The sequence below is a fragment of the Platichthys flesus genome, chromosome 6 (assembly GCF_949316205.1).
Source record: "Platichthys flesus chromosome 6, fPlaFle2.1, whole genome shotgun sequence".
Classification (NCBI taxonomy): Eukaryota; Metazoa; Chordata; class Actinopteri; order Pleuronectiformes; family Pleuronectidae; genus Platichthys; species Platichthys flesus.
In genome coordinates, this window is record NC_084950.1 from 27,390,593 (window position 1) to 27,405,966 (window position 15,374).

General features: G+C 41.5%; 1 protein-coding gene across 2 annotated transcripts in view; it reads left to right on the forward strand.

Moving 5' to 3' along the window:
- Positions 1 to 7,750: 7,750 nt before the first annotated feature.
- LOC133955570 (cytosolic carboxypeptidase 4) overlaps positions 7,751 to 15,374 on the forward strand; it is a 166,511-nt gene continuing 158,887 nt past the window's right edge. For both annotated transcript variants that reach the window (XM_062390471.1, XM_062390472.1), the window contains exon 1: positions 7,751 to 7,878. In XM_062390471.1, the coding sequence (XP_062246455.1) occupies positions 7,822 to 7,878 (57 nt within the window). In that variant the 5' untranslated portion in view covers positions 7,751 to 7,821. The remainder of the gene's footprint in view (positions 7,879 to 15,374) is intronic.

The window sequence follows — 15,374 nt, forward strand, 5'->3', positions numbered from 1 at the left end:
TAAGCTTGTCTGGCAATAAGGGAGTCTCCATATCCCATAGTGAGACATCGAAACGAATGCTAAGAAAGAGAACTTTAGGTTACTTTCGTAACCCCGGTTCTCTGAGTAGCATGAGTGAGATGTCTCACCAGACCGCCCTTCTTGCTACTGGGGTGGAGCGAGAAGAGGTGTGCTTGTTTTGAATGACGTGTGACGCCACATCCGCCTTACTTAAGGTGCGGCACCTTGACGCGGACGTCACGACTGCCAGCCTATCAGGGCTGGCGAATTGGAATAAGTGCTTCTGTGAATAGGCGCGAGGGGCGTATCCCATAGTGAGACATTGAAACGAATGCTAAGAAAGAGAACCTTCCCTTCATCTTGGAACATGAAGAAAAGGATTCAGAGGGGAGATTTATTTTGATTAAGGGTTCGATTCTTGAACAACATATAACTATTTATTTACAATATTTATGCACCGAATATTGATTCACCCCAGTTTATGTCGCAAATGATTTTGATGTTTAACCATCACTGTAAGGGCTTGGGCTTCCTAGCCGGCGATTTAAATTGTATAATGAACATTTCTCTGGATAAATCCTCCTCTGTAAACATGTCTAACCCGAGATCGTTTGCTGTCCTTAAAAATGTATGCACAGATACCGGATTGACAGATATATGGCGACATTTAAATCCTAAAATGAGAGACTACACGTTTTATTCACATCCCCACAACTCGTATTCTAGACTGGACTATTTTTTTATTCCAAAGGACTTTTTACACTCTGTCCAGACTTGCTGAATAGACTCTATTGTCTTATCAGACCACGCTCCGCTACATCTATGCATTAACCCTTAACTTATCACAATTCTGACTCGACAATAAATGTTCTCCAGTGTCCTCTGCTACGATCTGGGATGCAGCTAAAGCCACTTTACGTGGTCACCTTATATCCTACAGCTCTCATCAGAAAACACTTTAGAGGAAAACAGAAAGAATCTTGAAAAAGAATTGACTAGGCTTTAGCAGATACATAAACAGTCACCTAATCTAGCAAACTTAAAGGCGCTAGTCGCTGTTAAGACTGAACTTAAGAACAAAGAGAAGAGAGCACATTTCTCCAGTATTAGCATCGCTACACTGGCTTCCAGTTAAATCTAGAATAGAATTTAAAATTCTCCTCCTCACTTTCAAGGCCCTTAATAATATAGCGCCTTTTTACCTTAAAGAGTTGTGAGTACCTTATAAACCAACTAGCGCACTCCACTCCCAGAATTCAAGCCTACTTGTCGTCCCTAAATTCTCTAAAAGTAGAGTAGGAGCCAGAGCTTTTAGCCATCAAGCCCCTCGGCTGTGGAATCATCTACCACTTTCAGTTTGGGAGGCATACACCATCTGTTCGTTTAAGAGTAGACTCAAAACCTTCCTTTTTGATAAAGCTCATAGTTAGAGCTAATTAGTGCACCAGGACGTTACTTGTTCTATTTTATGACACATGACACACGGAGCTTCTCTTTCCAGCTTCTCCTTCCTCTTTTCCATACCTATCCTCCTTCCCCTGAATCCCTTTGCTTTATCACCCGCAGATCCAGGGCCTCTGTGGCTGCAACATGGATTGCGATTTGTTGATCGCGCAAGGGGGTCGCGATGTTGGATCCAGTGTGGCGGATGTGGGCTGATCATGGTGCTGGTGGCGGACCCTGTGTCGCGTTGGCATTGGGCACCGGCGGTGGACCAGGGCCGCGGTGGTGGCTCGTGATGGGTCCTGGTGGCCGGCGGTGGACGGTGACTGAGGACTGGAGTGGCATCTGGTCTGGATGATGGATCGTGGTCTGGATGGTTGCTGACCATGGACTGTGATTGCAGCGGGACTGCTTGGCATGTCGTGTTGGGGTTGTCCTTCGGGATGTGTACCCTCATCAAATGCTGCTAGAGACTTTGATTATTGATGATGTTCTCCTACACGTGGCATCTATTGCACTTCTGTCCGTCCTGGGAGAGGGATCCCTCACATGTGGCTCTCTCTGAGGTTTCTACGTATTTTTACCCTGTTAAAAGGGTTTTTAGTAGTTTTTCCATACTCTTGCTGAGGGTTAAGGACAGAGGATGTCACACCCTGTTAAAGCGAGATGAATTGTAATTTGTGAATACGGGCTATACAAATAAAATTTGATTGATAAAATTTGATTGAACTTAACTTAGATCATACTCGTCATGTTCAGAAATTGAATATAACTAAATAACTAAACAGAAATATTATGAATTTGGCAATAAGTCCAGTCGCCTGCTTGCCCATCAACTGAAAAATCTAAATAATGATCACTCAATTAATATGATAAGAATACAGAATGGGGATCAATCAATCAAATTTTATTTCTATATCCCATATTCACAAGCTGACTTCTTCTTTCTGTCTCCTCATACCCTAGACAATCTCTTTGATGCGGACACCAAATCTCTGTTGATAATTATTTTATTTCTGGCTAAAAAAATTATTTTGCTGAGGTGGTCAACTCCCCAGGTCCCTACAGTCGACATGTGGATATCACAGATTTCTGCTCTTTTTCCTATTGAGAAGTTGACTCATGACCTTAACCACAAATCAGTCAAGTTTTGGAGGATCTGGGAACCGGTGCATTCCTTCTTACAGAAACCATAACTCATAATCTTTTCCTGGAAGGGGAGCCCTGACTGCCTTTTTATTTTATTTTGTTTCATTCTATTTATTTTATACACGCTATTCACTTGCCTGTCTCCTGTCATCCTGCTGATTGTGTATGTATCTATGTTTGTGTATACATGGATGTATATCAGTGTTAATTTCGTTGACAAAACTATGACGAAATATATTCGTTAACGACCCTTTTTCCATCACTAAGACGAGACGAAGATGTAACGAAAACGAATCTTTGAAAATAAAAACTATGACTAAATCTATTTTAACTTTCGTTGACGAGACGAGACGAAAATGTTAAGTCACAATCATTTTTAAAACCTCATCGTATCAGGCCGTCATGAAGTATCAGGAGCGGGCGAGTGAGTCTGTGTGTGTGTGTGTGTGTGTGTGTGTGTGTGTGTGTGTGTGTGTTTCCTCCCAGATAGTGCTCCGGTCCGTAGCTCCGGCCCCCGCCCTGCGCACTCGCTCAGAGAGACACAGTGAGAGCAGAGCTCGTTCACGTGGAGCAGCCGCTCAGTGCCCGAGTGCTTCTTGACTATGGAAACAGTGAAAACACAGAGTTTCTCTGGTCTCAGCTGATCAGAGATCAGCGCCTCAGCTTCTTGATCAGAGCAGAAGCTGCAGTTGGTTTCTACCAAACTGCAGTATCTGTGTTCGCCTCCAGTCTGACCTGCTCTCCCTTTTTGTTTTCACATTTTAAATTAAATATATATTTTTAAGGTATTCGGCTGCAGCTATATGTTTTTATAGAAAAGGTAAGATGCATTTTTGTCAAAAGACTAAGACTAAATCAAAAATAGCTGCCAAAATTAACATTGATGTATATGTGTGTGTACATACATATATATATATATATATATATATATATATATATATATATATATATATATATGTGTGTGTGTGTAAAGATAAATACTGCAGTGCTTACTGTTAGTTTGGGGTGGGACGTTTTTTTGTTTAGTTTGTTTTGTTGTCTGTTTTGTTTTTCTAATGTTTGTACTCATAAAACCAATAAAAAGAGTATTAAAAAAAAGATAGGGGGCGATAGGATCCCCTTTCTGTTGGTGACTTGCCAGGCTTTGGTACCAAGGTCATAAGTGCAGACCGTAAGGATTGGGGCAGGATTCCTGATTTATATGCCTCTTTGAACATTTCTAGCAGTGGAGGGAGCAATTTTTCTGGAAACATTTTATAAATCTCAATAGGAATCCCATCTGGCCCTGGGGTTTTCCCACTTCTCATGTTCTGCACAGCTTCTAACATTTCCTTAACCGTAAATAGTTTATCCAGTTCAATCTTATCCTGATCTGTTATAGTCGGGATATCTAATTGGTCTAAGAATTCAATCTGTGGCGTGTTCTCTGGATATTCTGATTGATAAAGGGATTCATAAAATGTTCTAAAGGAGGAGTTTATTGCAGCTGGGTCTATGCCATATTTCCATTTTCTAATCTAATTGAATTTATAGCTCTATCTGTTTGCATTCTTTTAATTCTCCATGCAAGGAGCTTCCCCGCTTTGTCACCTTGGTCATAGTAGGATTGTTTCAACCAAAGAAGATTTGCGGCAATTTTGTTAGCGGAAAGCTCTTTGTACCTAGCTCTAACAGTGCTAATTAACAGTGTTAATTTTGGCAGCTATTTTTGATTTAGTCTTAGTCTTTTGACGAAAATGCATATTAGTTTTAGTCACATTTAGTCATTTTTATCCTTCTTAGTTTTAGTCACATTTAGTAGCCACATTAAACTCCTTTTCTTCCCTTCTCAGGCCCAGGGACCCTGTGTTGTGTCTAAAACTGCATAATAGTCTAGCTTGCAGTACTTAGGTTGTCCATTAGATATCCCTACCAGCATAAGTTTATAGCAGGGGTCGGCAACCTTTACTTTCAAAAGAATAATTTTGCCCCCTCTTCCCCCAAATAAAATTTGTCTGGAACAACGCAAAACATATTTGATAACAAAGCTAATAAAGTTTACTATAAAGTTACACTATACTAAACTATAGTTTGTTGCATTTACGAAATTATAGAACGACCATAAAGAAAACTCTTGACATTTTATTGCTATTTGTACCTAAATAAATAAAAACATATAGCTGCAGCCTAATACCTTAGAAATATATATTTAGTTTTAAATGTGAACACAAAAAGTGAGAGCAGGTCAGGCTGGAGGCGGACACAGAAACTGAAGCTCGGTACAAACCAACTGCAGCTTCTGCTCTGATCAAGAAGCTGCTGCGCTGATCTCTGAGCAGCTGAGACCAGAGAAACTCTGTGTTTTCACTGTTTCCATAGTTAAGAAGCAGCCGGTGAGTCACTGACCGGCTTCTTCATGTGAATGAGCTCTGATCTTGTGTCTCTGAGCGAGTGAGCGGGGCGGGGGGCGGAGCCTCCGGACCGGTGCGCTATCTGGGGCACACATACACACACACACACAGACTCACTCGCCCGCTCCTGATACTTCATGAAGGCCTGATACGATGATGTTTAAAAAAATGATGTGACTTAGTCAACCACCAACATTTTTGTCTCTTCTCGTCAACGTAAGTTAAAATAGATTTAGTCATAGTTTTTATTTTCAAAGATCCGTTTTCGTTACGTCTTCGTCATGGAAATTTTTATCTGAGTCTCAAGATTGATTAGTTCTTCAAAATGGGACTTAGATTTAAAGCTTGTATAGTTTATCATCATGCCTCTAATGTAATTAAATGCTTCCCATTTTACACTTGCAGTTGTTTGATCTGTATTCAACTGGAAGTAAATGTCAATGTTATCACCAAGAAATTTAACAAATTTGGGGTCTTGCAGCCATTTGGTTTGAAAGCGCCATCTAGGGGGACATCGAGCAAGCCTTGGTATATAAATAATGACGCTAAGCTAAGCAAGACTGTTTATTTGATTCTGTGTGATGTTTATAAGTTTGATAAATGTTGTTAGATTGTGGTAATAAGTTAAATGAAAGTTAATGTTAGTGACGCTCTACACAGACTTTCATTCTCTGATTTCAATTTACACAGACCCAAGCTTATCTCTCCACCTACGTACCTCCTCTCTGCAGAAGAAAGGGGGGGGGCTGTTAACTTTACAGGGCCAAACCACCATCTTAGGAGCCCACAGGAAGGCGTTACTCTTTTGGTCAACCACCATTTTGAGAACCCCTGATTTACAGAGTCACACACACACTCACATACACATCTTGGTTTAGTCAGTACGCTTGTTAGTGATTTGTGTTTTTATACTTTATTATTATATTCATAATAAATGTTTTTCTTTAAAACGTTTTTTAATTAATGTTGCATAAGTGAATTTGGCCAACCGCTACACTGTCAAGAACTCCATAACCTTCACTGTTCATTATATAATCTTTAATAATAAATATTGAGATTTCTAATTGAACTAGATCTAAATGAGAATATCAATATATTGGCTATCATTTCCCTTTCTCGAAGGTTTGTGCCCCGAGACAACTTTAACCAATTCAAGTTATGATTTAATATTTTAAATATTAAGGTTTCATATTTTATTTTGATAACCAAATTTATTGAATACAAAAAGGCACACCATTCTATGGTATCACTTTTTAAGCATTATTGCACAACATAAATATCTATTAAGGTGCAGCGTGTAGAAAATTAACTGTAATTAAACTGTACCGTTAGTGTTTTATGATTATCATTATTAAATATATGTATTTTCATGTGCTTTTCTCCCAAAAGCTGATCTTGTCCACATGGTTTACAAAGGGTGGCCTTGCTGGTACTAACAATGTCTTCACTGTGGAGAACACTCTCACTATAGGGACAATGGTTTGTAAAGGGCTGGTGTGACTTGCTGGCTGAAATGTGGATGAGAGTAAACTTTGTAACGGGGCTCGATTACTTTCAGTGTGTTTGAAGCCTGCGTTCTCAACAACAAAGAACGGTGGCATGTCCGCTGCTATAAAAACACCTATGACGCTCGTTATTGCTTTGACCACAGGCCGACAGCACATCCGGTGCTTTCCTAAAGTTGTCCCTGGAAATTTGAGACTTGTGCGTACGGAAATAAGTTCCACACATGGACTCGCTGCATTTGTTCGGTACACATGCGTATCGAAATACCAAGATACATGTACCGCTACACCCCTAGGTTATACAGACAGATGTTTCTAATACCGTACATAATAGACAGATACCTGGGTGTTAATATATTTTGTATGTAATTTTGTATGTTACTGTTTATTAACACAAGTGCCAAGGTTTTCTTATGTTCCAGACACTTTGGACCTGTGGTGGTTTTAACATAAATGACTGAATACTTGGCATTTTTCTTGTGTTGTTTGTTTATTACCCTAAACATTTTAACATTTTAGGGTTAATTTTACATCAGCCCTCAACCCTTACTCATTGAGGTCTGTCTCTTACTATAGTCTGTGTCCTGCAGCTGACCAGCTGGTCTTGTCAAGGCCTTTTTATAGTGGCTGCCTTCTCAACACCACAGCACAAATGTTTTCTGGAGCACTTTATCCTAGGGGATAGAATTACACATGCACAGGCATACGCATGCACTCAAACACAACAGGACACATATTTTATATATGTTCAAGGGACTAATCTTCTCCAAAATACCAAATACCCATGTTTTTATTTTCCAATAGAAAAACTTAAACAATATATATTTGTACAATATTTAGTAAGATGGTGTATAGCACATTAATCACTCAACATTGAGCATTTTTTCAGAAAAAGAGGACACCTACAGAGGAGTGTCATGTGAATATGTTTCCTTGTTTGTCTCCCTGACACACACACATACCATGCACTGGACAATTTTATTTTGGAGTCTGTGTCACTTCATTCTCACTTATTTGTCACAGGAGCAATGTTGCATGTGGACATATGTGTTGGTGTCAGAGAGAACTAGAGACAGATGCTTTGGTTTTACGCTTGTTGGTGTGAGAGAGAGAGAGAGAGAGAGAGAGAGAGAGAGAGAGAGAGAGAGAGAGAGAGAGAGAGAGAGAGAGAGAGAGAGAGAGAGAGAGAGAGAGAGAGATTGAGGATCTCTGGCAGTGCGAGTACACCTACCTTCCAATATTTCTGTCCTTCTGTTTATCTGTGTGCAAGTTAGTTTAACTTTGTCTGACTGTCTTAAGACCAACTGACTGGTACAGAGCAAAGGCGACTAAGAATGGCAGCCTCTCCAAGAACCTCCATTGGCTTCGAGGTCCTTCTTTCTGCTCTTAAGGTAGGATCTTACTATAATTGTTATGCTGATCATATCTTAACTACAATGTTGGATAACAAAAACATGGCTTCATTTTTAAGCTTTTACTTTATAGTTAGAAGTTATTTAAAAAAACAGTATTATGTGAATTCAGAGAATTTTTTTTGGTTAAAAATGAGTTTATTCATTTAATCATCAGTATTTACTATAAAACTTACTTGCTGTACTAGATTTAGCTAAATGTGACATTTGTTATATGAGCCACTAAGAGGATTAAGTGATGAGACCATAGGCACTAGAATTAGCCACATATTCCCTGTAGAATTGGGACTCTGTTGGTGCTCGCTGACATTTCAGAGTACAGTATATGCTCACTTATAGATGACTAGCATTAGCATTAGTAAAAGCAGAAGTGAGAGGAATATTAAAATACTGAAAGTGAAGTGTGGACATGTTGGCATGAGTTTGGTACAGGTTAGGATGCTGTGCTCTGAGGTTTTGTTTTTTGAACTGGGCCCAAAAGCAGAAACAGGATTTGTGAGTGAACAAATGGTATTTTTAATGAAGTGCAAAGGCAGGCAGGAAACAAGATGGTAGCTGTCCCGGACTGAGCAGGCTCTCTGTCTGTAACTGTTGTCAGCAGGGAAACATGAAACGTGGGGTGGATCTTAAATGGAAAATGGTTTTATATTTATATAGCGCTTTTTTTGTCTTGATAACCACTCAAAGCGCTTAACAGTACAGTTTAACTTTCACACAAACGTTCACAAAGTGCACCCATTAGCAGCACTTTCATGTTCTATAAAGGGGAAATCAGGGTTCAGCATCTTGCACAAGGACACTTCGGCATGCAGATTGGGAAGACTGGGGATCGAACTGCCGACCTTCAGGTAGGTGGACCACCACTCTACCCCACATCTAAAGCCGCTTAATAGAAGAAGGCGTTTTTAATCCTATGGCAGAGGGGTTGACGATCTTGATGATTTGATTAGTGTTTGTTCTGGGACCATACGTGAGCATGAAGTGTAAACAGTTGAGAAACAAGGCCCAGTGGGTCTGGGGAGAGTTCAGTTGTTAAGAGGAGCGCAGGTAGTAAAGGTTCCTGTGGTCGGTCCATACAATGAATGCTGCAATAAGGTCCAAGCATAAAGTTGCATGTTCTTCAACAAAACAAAGCACAAGATTTAACTTAACCCAAATGTAGACATAGAGGCAGAGAACAGGTTTACAAGTTATTTATTGAGAAAGAGAGTTGGTGTTCAGAGCAGGCATTCAGGCCGGTAGTGGTGGGAGTGGGGGCTCAGAGAGGGGAATCTACAGGACCCGGGGCCTCATGTACTAAGGTTGCGTACGCAGAAAAACGTGGCGTACGTCCTTTTCCACGCTCACGTTCAGATGTACAAAACGTGAAATGACCGTAAAAATGTGCGTTCCCCACGCCAGCTCCAGAGCTGTCGTACGCACGTTTCTACAGCTATTGTTCCTTTGGCGACACTTAGAGGTGACGCTGGGAAACTGGGAAAAAAGGTGAAAACAATGACTCATCAGAGTGATTTGCAAATCAGAGACACACTAATGAACAATTAACACACCTTGCAATTATATGGGTGGCTATAAAAGCATGCGCAATGGATGAAGAAAATTGTTTTAACAATGGCTGTGTTAGCGTTGTTAGAGGACATCGCAAATGGTCACATCCGAAGGGAACGTATATTTAGGGAACGCGAGGACTTACTCGCAAATTATGACGATTGGCTCATGAGCCGATTTCGTTTCCCCAGGCCAGTTTTACTGGAGCTGTGCGCAGAGCTGCGGCCGGCCCTAGAGCGCCACACAGCCAGGAGCCAGGGGTTGTCCGTGCCCACACAGGTGCTGACCACGCTGGGGTTCCTGGCAACAGGGGCCTTCCAGCGGGAGCTGGCCGATCGGTCAGGAGTGTGCCAGTCCACCCTGAGCCGAGCCATGCCAGCTGGGTGGGACGGAATCATCCGAATGTCATCCAGGTACATCAAATTCCCATACAATGCTGTTGAACAGGCCCACATTAAAGCGCAATTTGCAGCAACAGCCGGTTTCCCTAATGTAATCGGAGCTGTTGACTGCACACATATTGCCATAAAAGCGCCATCACAGGATGAATTTGTTTACGTTAACAGGAAACACTTTCATTCTATCAATGTCCAAGTGATATGTGATGCGCAAATGCAGCTCCTTAACATCGTGGCAAGGTGGCCTGGTTCAACGCACGATTCATTCATTCTGACCAACAGCATGGTTGGGAACAGGCTGGAGGCTGGCACTGTACGCGATGGGTGGCTTCTGGGTGAGTAAATGCTTTATTCGTGTAATTGTCCCGTATGTATAAACCAGCGTAATGCACATCTGGGGCTTGTGCACATCCAAATATCATGTTTCTCTGACGTGTTCAGTATTCACGTCAGTAAAAGCGGGCGTAAAGTTAGAAATGTCGCCCGCGGTGCACTTCTGCATTCATTCATTGTGTGGTTTTTACGTTGTGTATTGTAAGCAGCCAATTGTATGACCAGTATAATTACAGCATTTATGAATTCAGCATATTTACCTTGGGGATGATCGGTGTCCCCTTCATGGGCTCCCACCACTCCGGTGAGAGCTGTGTCACCGATCAAAGCGGCCACTCTCAAATCGAAGGGGGAGAGTTCCCCCACTCCCGTCCCCCCACCTGTTGCGGTCACGCTTCGGCGGTGGGCAGAAACCCTCCGCTTCACCTCCACCTTGAGGTCTGACCACTTTTTTATTTCAGAGTGTGTGCGCTGCTGAGACCCCACTGCATTGACGGCCTCGCAAACACGCTCCCACTCATTTGTCTTTTGTTTAGCATTTATCCCTGTTGACAGGGTACCAAATAACATATGCTTGCGCATTTCTACCTCGTGGAGCAAAATCTCGAGCTCGGACTCCGTGAAGTTGCGTTTTTTAACTCTGTTCATGGTGCCAGGTGATCGGATTAATAGGTGAATCTCAGGTCCAGAGGCCTATTTAAATGAAATTGCATATTTAAATGAGGGCGTGGACAGGGAGGAGTTTGGCACGTCGGCATGTGCGCTCAATTCCACGTTGATTGAGATGTACAAAAGAAACGTGCTTGGATCCATGCGTTCGCACACTTTGATACATCTGAATTTATTTGTGCGTAAGACAGTTTCTGGGTTTTGGCGTACGCCAAGTTTCAGTATGAAATCCACGCAAGTCTTAGTACATGAGGCCCCAGGTGAGCAGGGGCTCATCCAGAGATCGCAGAGTCAAAAAACTGATAAGTATGCACAGGAGGGGTGGGTGTAACAGAGACTAAGCTCTGGCGGCATAGTGAAGCTGAAGTCTGCTCTTTAAGCTGAGTTGATTGGCAATCAGAAACAGCTGCACTCCTAATGCCCTTCGTGATCTCTCTCTCTCACACACACACACACACACAGACACACACACACAGAGGGATGGAGACAAGGAGGCTGACCTAGAGGACCTTAAAAAAATATTTGTTAAGTACAAAATGAAAACTGTTGACAGTGTTCTTTAAACATACTATGAAGGTATGACAAGCGCCAAGTAATAAGTCCAGCAAACACAATTGGAATATAAGAAAGCTCTCATGTTTCCCCTTTCATTAAAAAAAAAAAAATCATTGAATGTTAATATAATATTTAATGATAGTATTATAAATGGATCGCCCTTGTTAGCTAGTTCAGGCAGCCAACTCATAATACCCCTTCTTCTTCTGATGTTTTTTTTTTGCAAAGAAATCATCGGTGCTAGCCTGACGTTGTCAGACTCACAATTCTAGTCAGAATGTGAGTCTGAGACCGCTCCATTGGGCTGTGATTATGGGGCGTGTTTCAACTGACCAGGAAATAAAATTCCTCTTCGCTCAATTGGATAGACCTACAACCAATCAGAGCAACGTAGTATGTGATGTATGTTAACTTCGCATTGTGAGTTATTTACTAACGCCAGGGTCACACCGGACGCTGAAGTGATACCGAAGCGACGCTTCAGCGCAGCGCCAAGCCTTAAATAACAGCTGGCTCCCATCCACTCCCACGTTAAAACTTTGTGCGGGTCACACCGGAAGCTGAAGCACCAGATCGAACTTCCCGACCTCAAATGTTGTGGGCGGGGCTAAATTCGTCTGGCATCCAGGCTACATCGGTGCATCAATGTGACTCACAATGGATATTTACCTAATTTCTGTTATAGAGTCCTGTGTTTTTTAGAAACCTGAGTATAATTTATCCTGCATCACCTGAGTACCATTTCTCTTTGACTTAACGTTAAACTGTTTCTTTGGAATGAATTTTTAAGGGTGTCTCTGGCTATAATATTGTGGACAGAATCCTTCGTATCTCAGGTGGTTTTTCTCATTTCATCTATTTTCTTTTGACTACTATGAAAGTATCTGCACTTATTTCCTCTGTCCCATTCTTCCTGCCAATCTCTTTTTCAGTCCTGATTGGAATATACTTTTGATCTCAGCCTTGCTACAATTTACTGCCACATCTACAGTTATTTTCCTTCTTGCTCTTTTTGCGTATATTTATCAGCCAGATGGTTTGTAGGGATGCATGATAGATATATCGGTCCAATATACTACTGGGGATTGTATATTATTATTTATTTATCAGAATTGGCAGTTCTAGCCGATAAAATGTCCGATAATCACAGCTAACCAGGCTCATGACATCATACATCACATCACGATTACACCAGTGTTATGTGTTTACGTCGGAACTGAAAGTGTTAGTCCGGTGTCAACGTTGATCACACTTTCTGAGAGTGACTGTAGAATTGCAATTTGCAACAAATGTGCTAAGGTTCTGAGAGGGGGAAAAACATTTACAAATTGAATACTATCTATGTCATAACTCACCTTAGGCAAGGATACGAGGCGCTTGCAGCCAGTATTAGTGAGGGGTAAAGGCCAAAGCGAGTGTCAGTGCAGCAGTGTTTATCCAGCAGGCGTTTGAGAAATGCAGGACGTTTGCTAGAGACACTCCACAGGCTAAAGCAATTAATGAAAGAATAACGGAATTAATCGTGCTTGATGACCAGCCGTTTTTTCGCCGGCTAATGCCACATTTCAAGCCCAGCTACACACTGCCAAGTTGCCACTTCTTTCAGATGTTTAGCTGCCCCGTAGGATGTGTTCGCCACACACATTCGCAGTCTAATAGATACCAACCTAAGTTTTACCGCTGATATACGGACCTCGGATGTTAGTCCAGTGAGTATGCTTGGTTTGATGGCTCTGTAGCTGGATGATGATTTCAATATGAAACTGACATTATAGAACTGACAACAGCCTGCCTGTCAGTTCTATAAGAACCTTACGTTTATATTGAAAGAGGCATTTTAGACTATGTCTCAACTAATTGTGTTTAATAAGTGACATGTCGTTTCAGAGATATTGCTAGTGCATTTAATTTATTTTGAATTTTAATGCAAAATTTTATATAAGATTTATCTTACATGAAGGCAAAGTATAGATAAACCTTCCTCACATGCATGCACTTAAAGTACACAAGCTATGCCCAACCTTTTTCCTTTTCTTTATTGAGCATAATATTCCATTTGCTTTTGGCAATATTTGGTACTATTTTAATGTACGGAGCCCCCCTGGTATCAAGCGAAGAAAAAAATAAATCTATTACCTCATTAAGCAAACCGGCCCCTCAGTTTAATAATCTCTGCCCTCGGTCTAGCTCAGTGGTTCTCAAACTTTTTCTGTCATGCCTCACTTTGGGTCTAGAATATTTGTCACGCCCCTGCCGCTCCCCCGCCCCAACAAAATGGGCCAGGTTTAACGTGTGTATTAACATAAAATACACATGAACATTTAATCCACATTACTTTCAGAAATTTTGGTTTACTTCTCCGCCATTAAAGAGATGCAGAAGTTAAAACATTGGTTCGGCTATAATATTATTTCCGCCTCATATTTCCCCCTCCCAGTCGCGCCCAATCTGTGATGCCTCCGCGCCCCACCACTGGGGCGCCACTCAGTTTGAGAATCACTGGTTTAGCTTATGAAGTCCTCAACTGCGTCAAACCAAATGGAGTGCTCCCCGCCACCCACACGTACTAATTTATAAAGTCAGTTGAATTTATCCAGACTGACTTGAATACTTCCCCGGAGTCCCTTGGCCTTATCGTCCGCAGATGCCTCCACATTGTGGATTATGATGTTGGATCGCGTGTCAGAGATCGAGATCATAATGGTGGATCCTGTATCGTGTTGGCATCTGATAGTTGAGGTGGACCACGATCGAGGTGGCAGCTGATGATGTATCCTGATGGGGGCAGTGGACAATGACTGTGGACTATAGCGGCATCCGATCGTGGTGGCTGCTGACCATCGACTATGATAACAACAAGACTGCTTGATATACAATATTTATCCTAAAATACTCGACCATTACTGACAATAATCCTTCAATTTATTTAACTTCCATTATGATACAATACAAATGATTATTCTAATCAATGCTTTCTGATGTTCTACATTACACGTGGCAGCTATTGCCCTTCTGTCCGTCCTGGGAGAGGGATCCCTCACATGTGGCTCTCTCTGAGGCAGTGTTGCCAACTCCACAGTAAGGAAAGTAGCTATTTTCAGGGCCCTGAAAGGGTTCTGTTTCACTACTTTCCACACAAGAGATGTGGACTCTGCATCGTTGAAGAGACTGATTTCAATGGCACTGCTCGTTGAGGACAGTAAATGCGGAACGATAAGTGCTTTCATGTCAGTCTCCAAAACACCAGAAAGTCTCTAATATCACCAGAAAAAGTCGCTAGATTTGTTGCTAGTAGCTTTTGACAAAAAAAGTCGTCATGAGGGTTTGGAAAGTCGCCAGATTTAGCGACAAAGTCGATAAGTTGGCAACACTGCTCTGAGGTTTCTACGTTCTTTTTCCCCACTTAAAAGTTTTTTTGTTTTTTTTCCTTATTCTTGTTGAGGGTTAAGGGCAGAGGGTGCCATCCCTTGTTAAAGCCCTCTGAGACAAATTGTGATTTGTGAATATAGGCTTCACAAAAAAATAAAATTACCATTACAAAATTTGATTGATTGTTTTATATGCTTACATGCGTAAAGTGGTTTGTTAAACTGGGGGAACGGATCATTTATTTTTCTTCACCTGATACCAGGCTGTCAGTTGTGACTAAATAGACAGACACACACACAAGCACACAATCTCTTGTGGGGGGCGGCTATAGGCTTGTGGAGGTCAGTCACCTGTGAAGACCATCATCATTTACCCCCAAACCAGCGTGGAGAAATGTGCTTCCTGTGTGAACAGCCAGGCAGCTGCCCGCACGAGAATTGCACATCATCAATGTTTATTTTCGTCGACAGGAATAGCTAGCTAGCTGTCAGTACAGCAGACTCTTTGTATATTTTCTATTATATATTTATATTGTTTTTATATAGCCTACATGCGGTATTACATTTAAAACATCTATATTAACTTAATGAATGTAACCTCTGG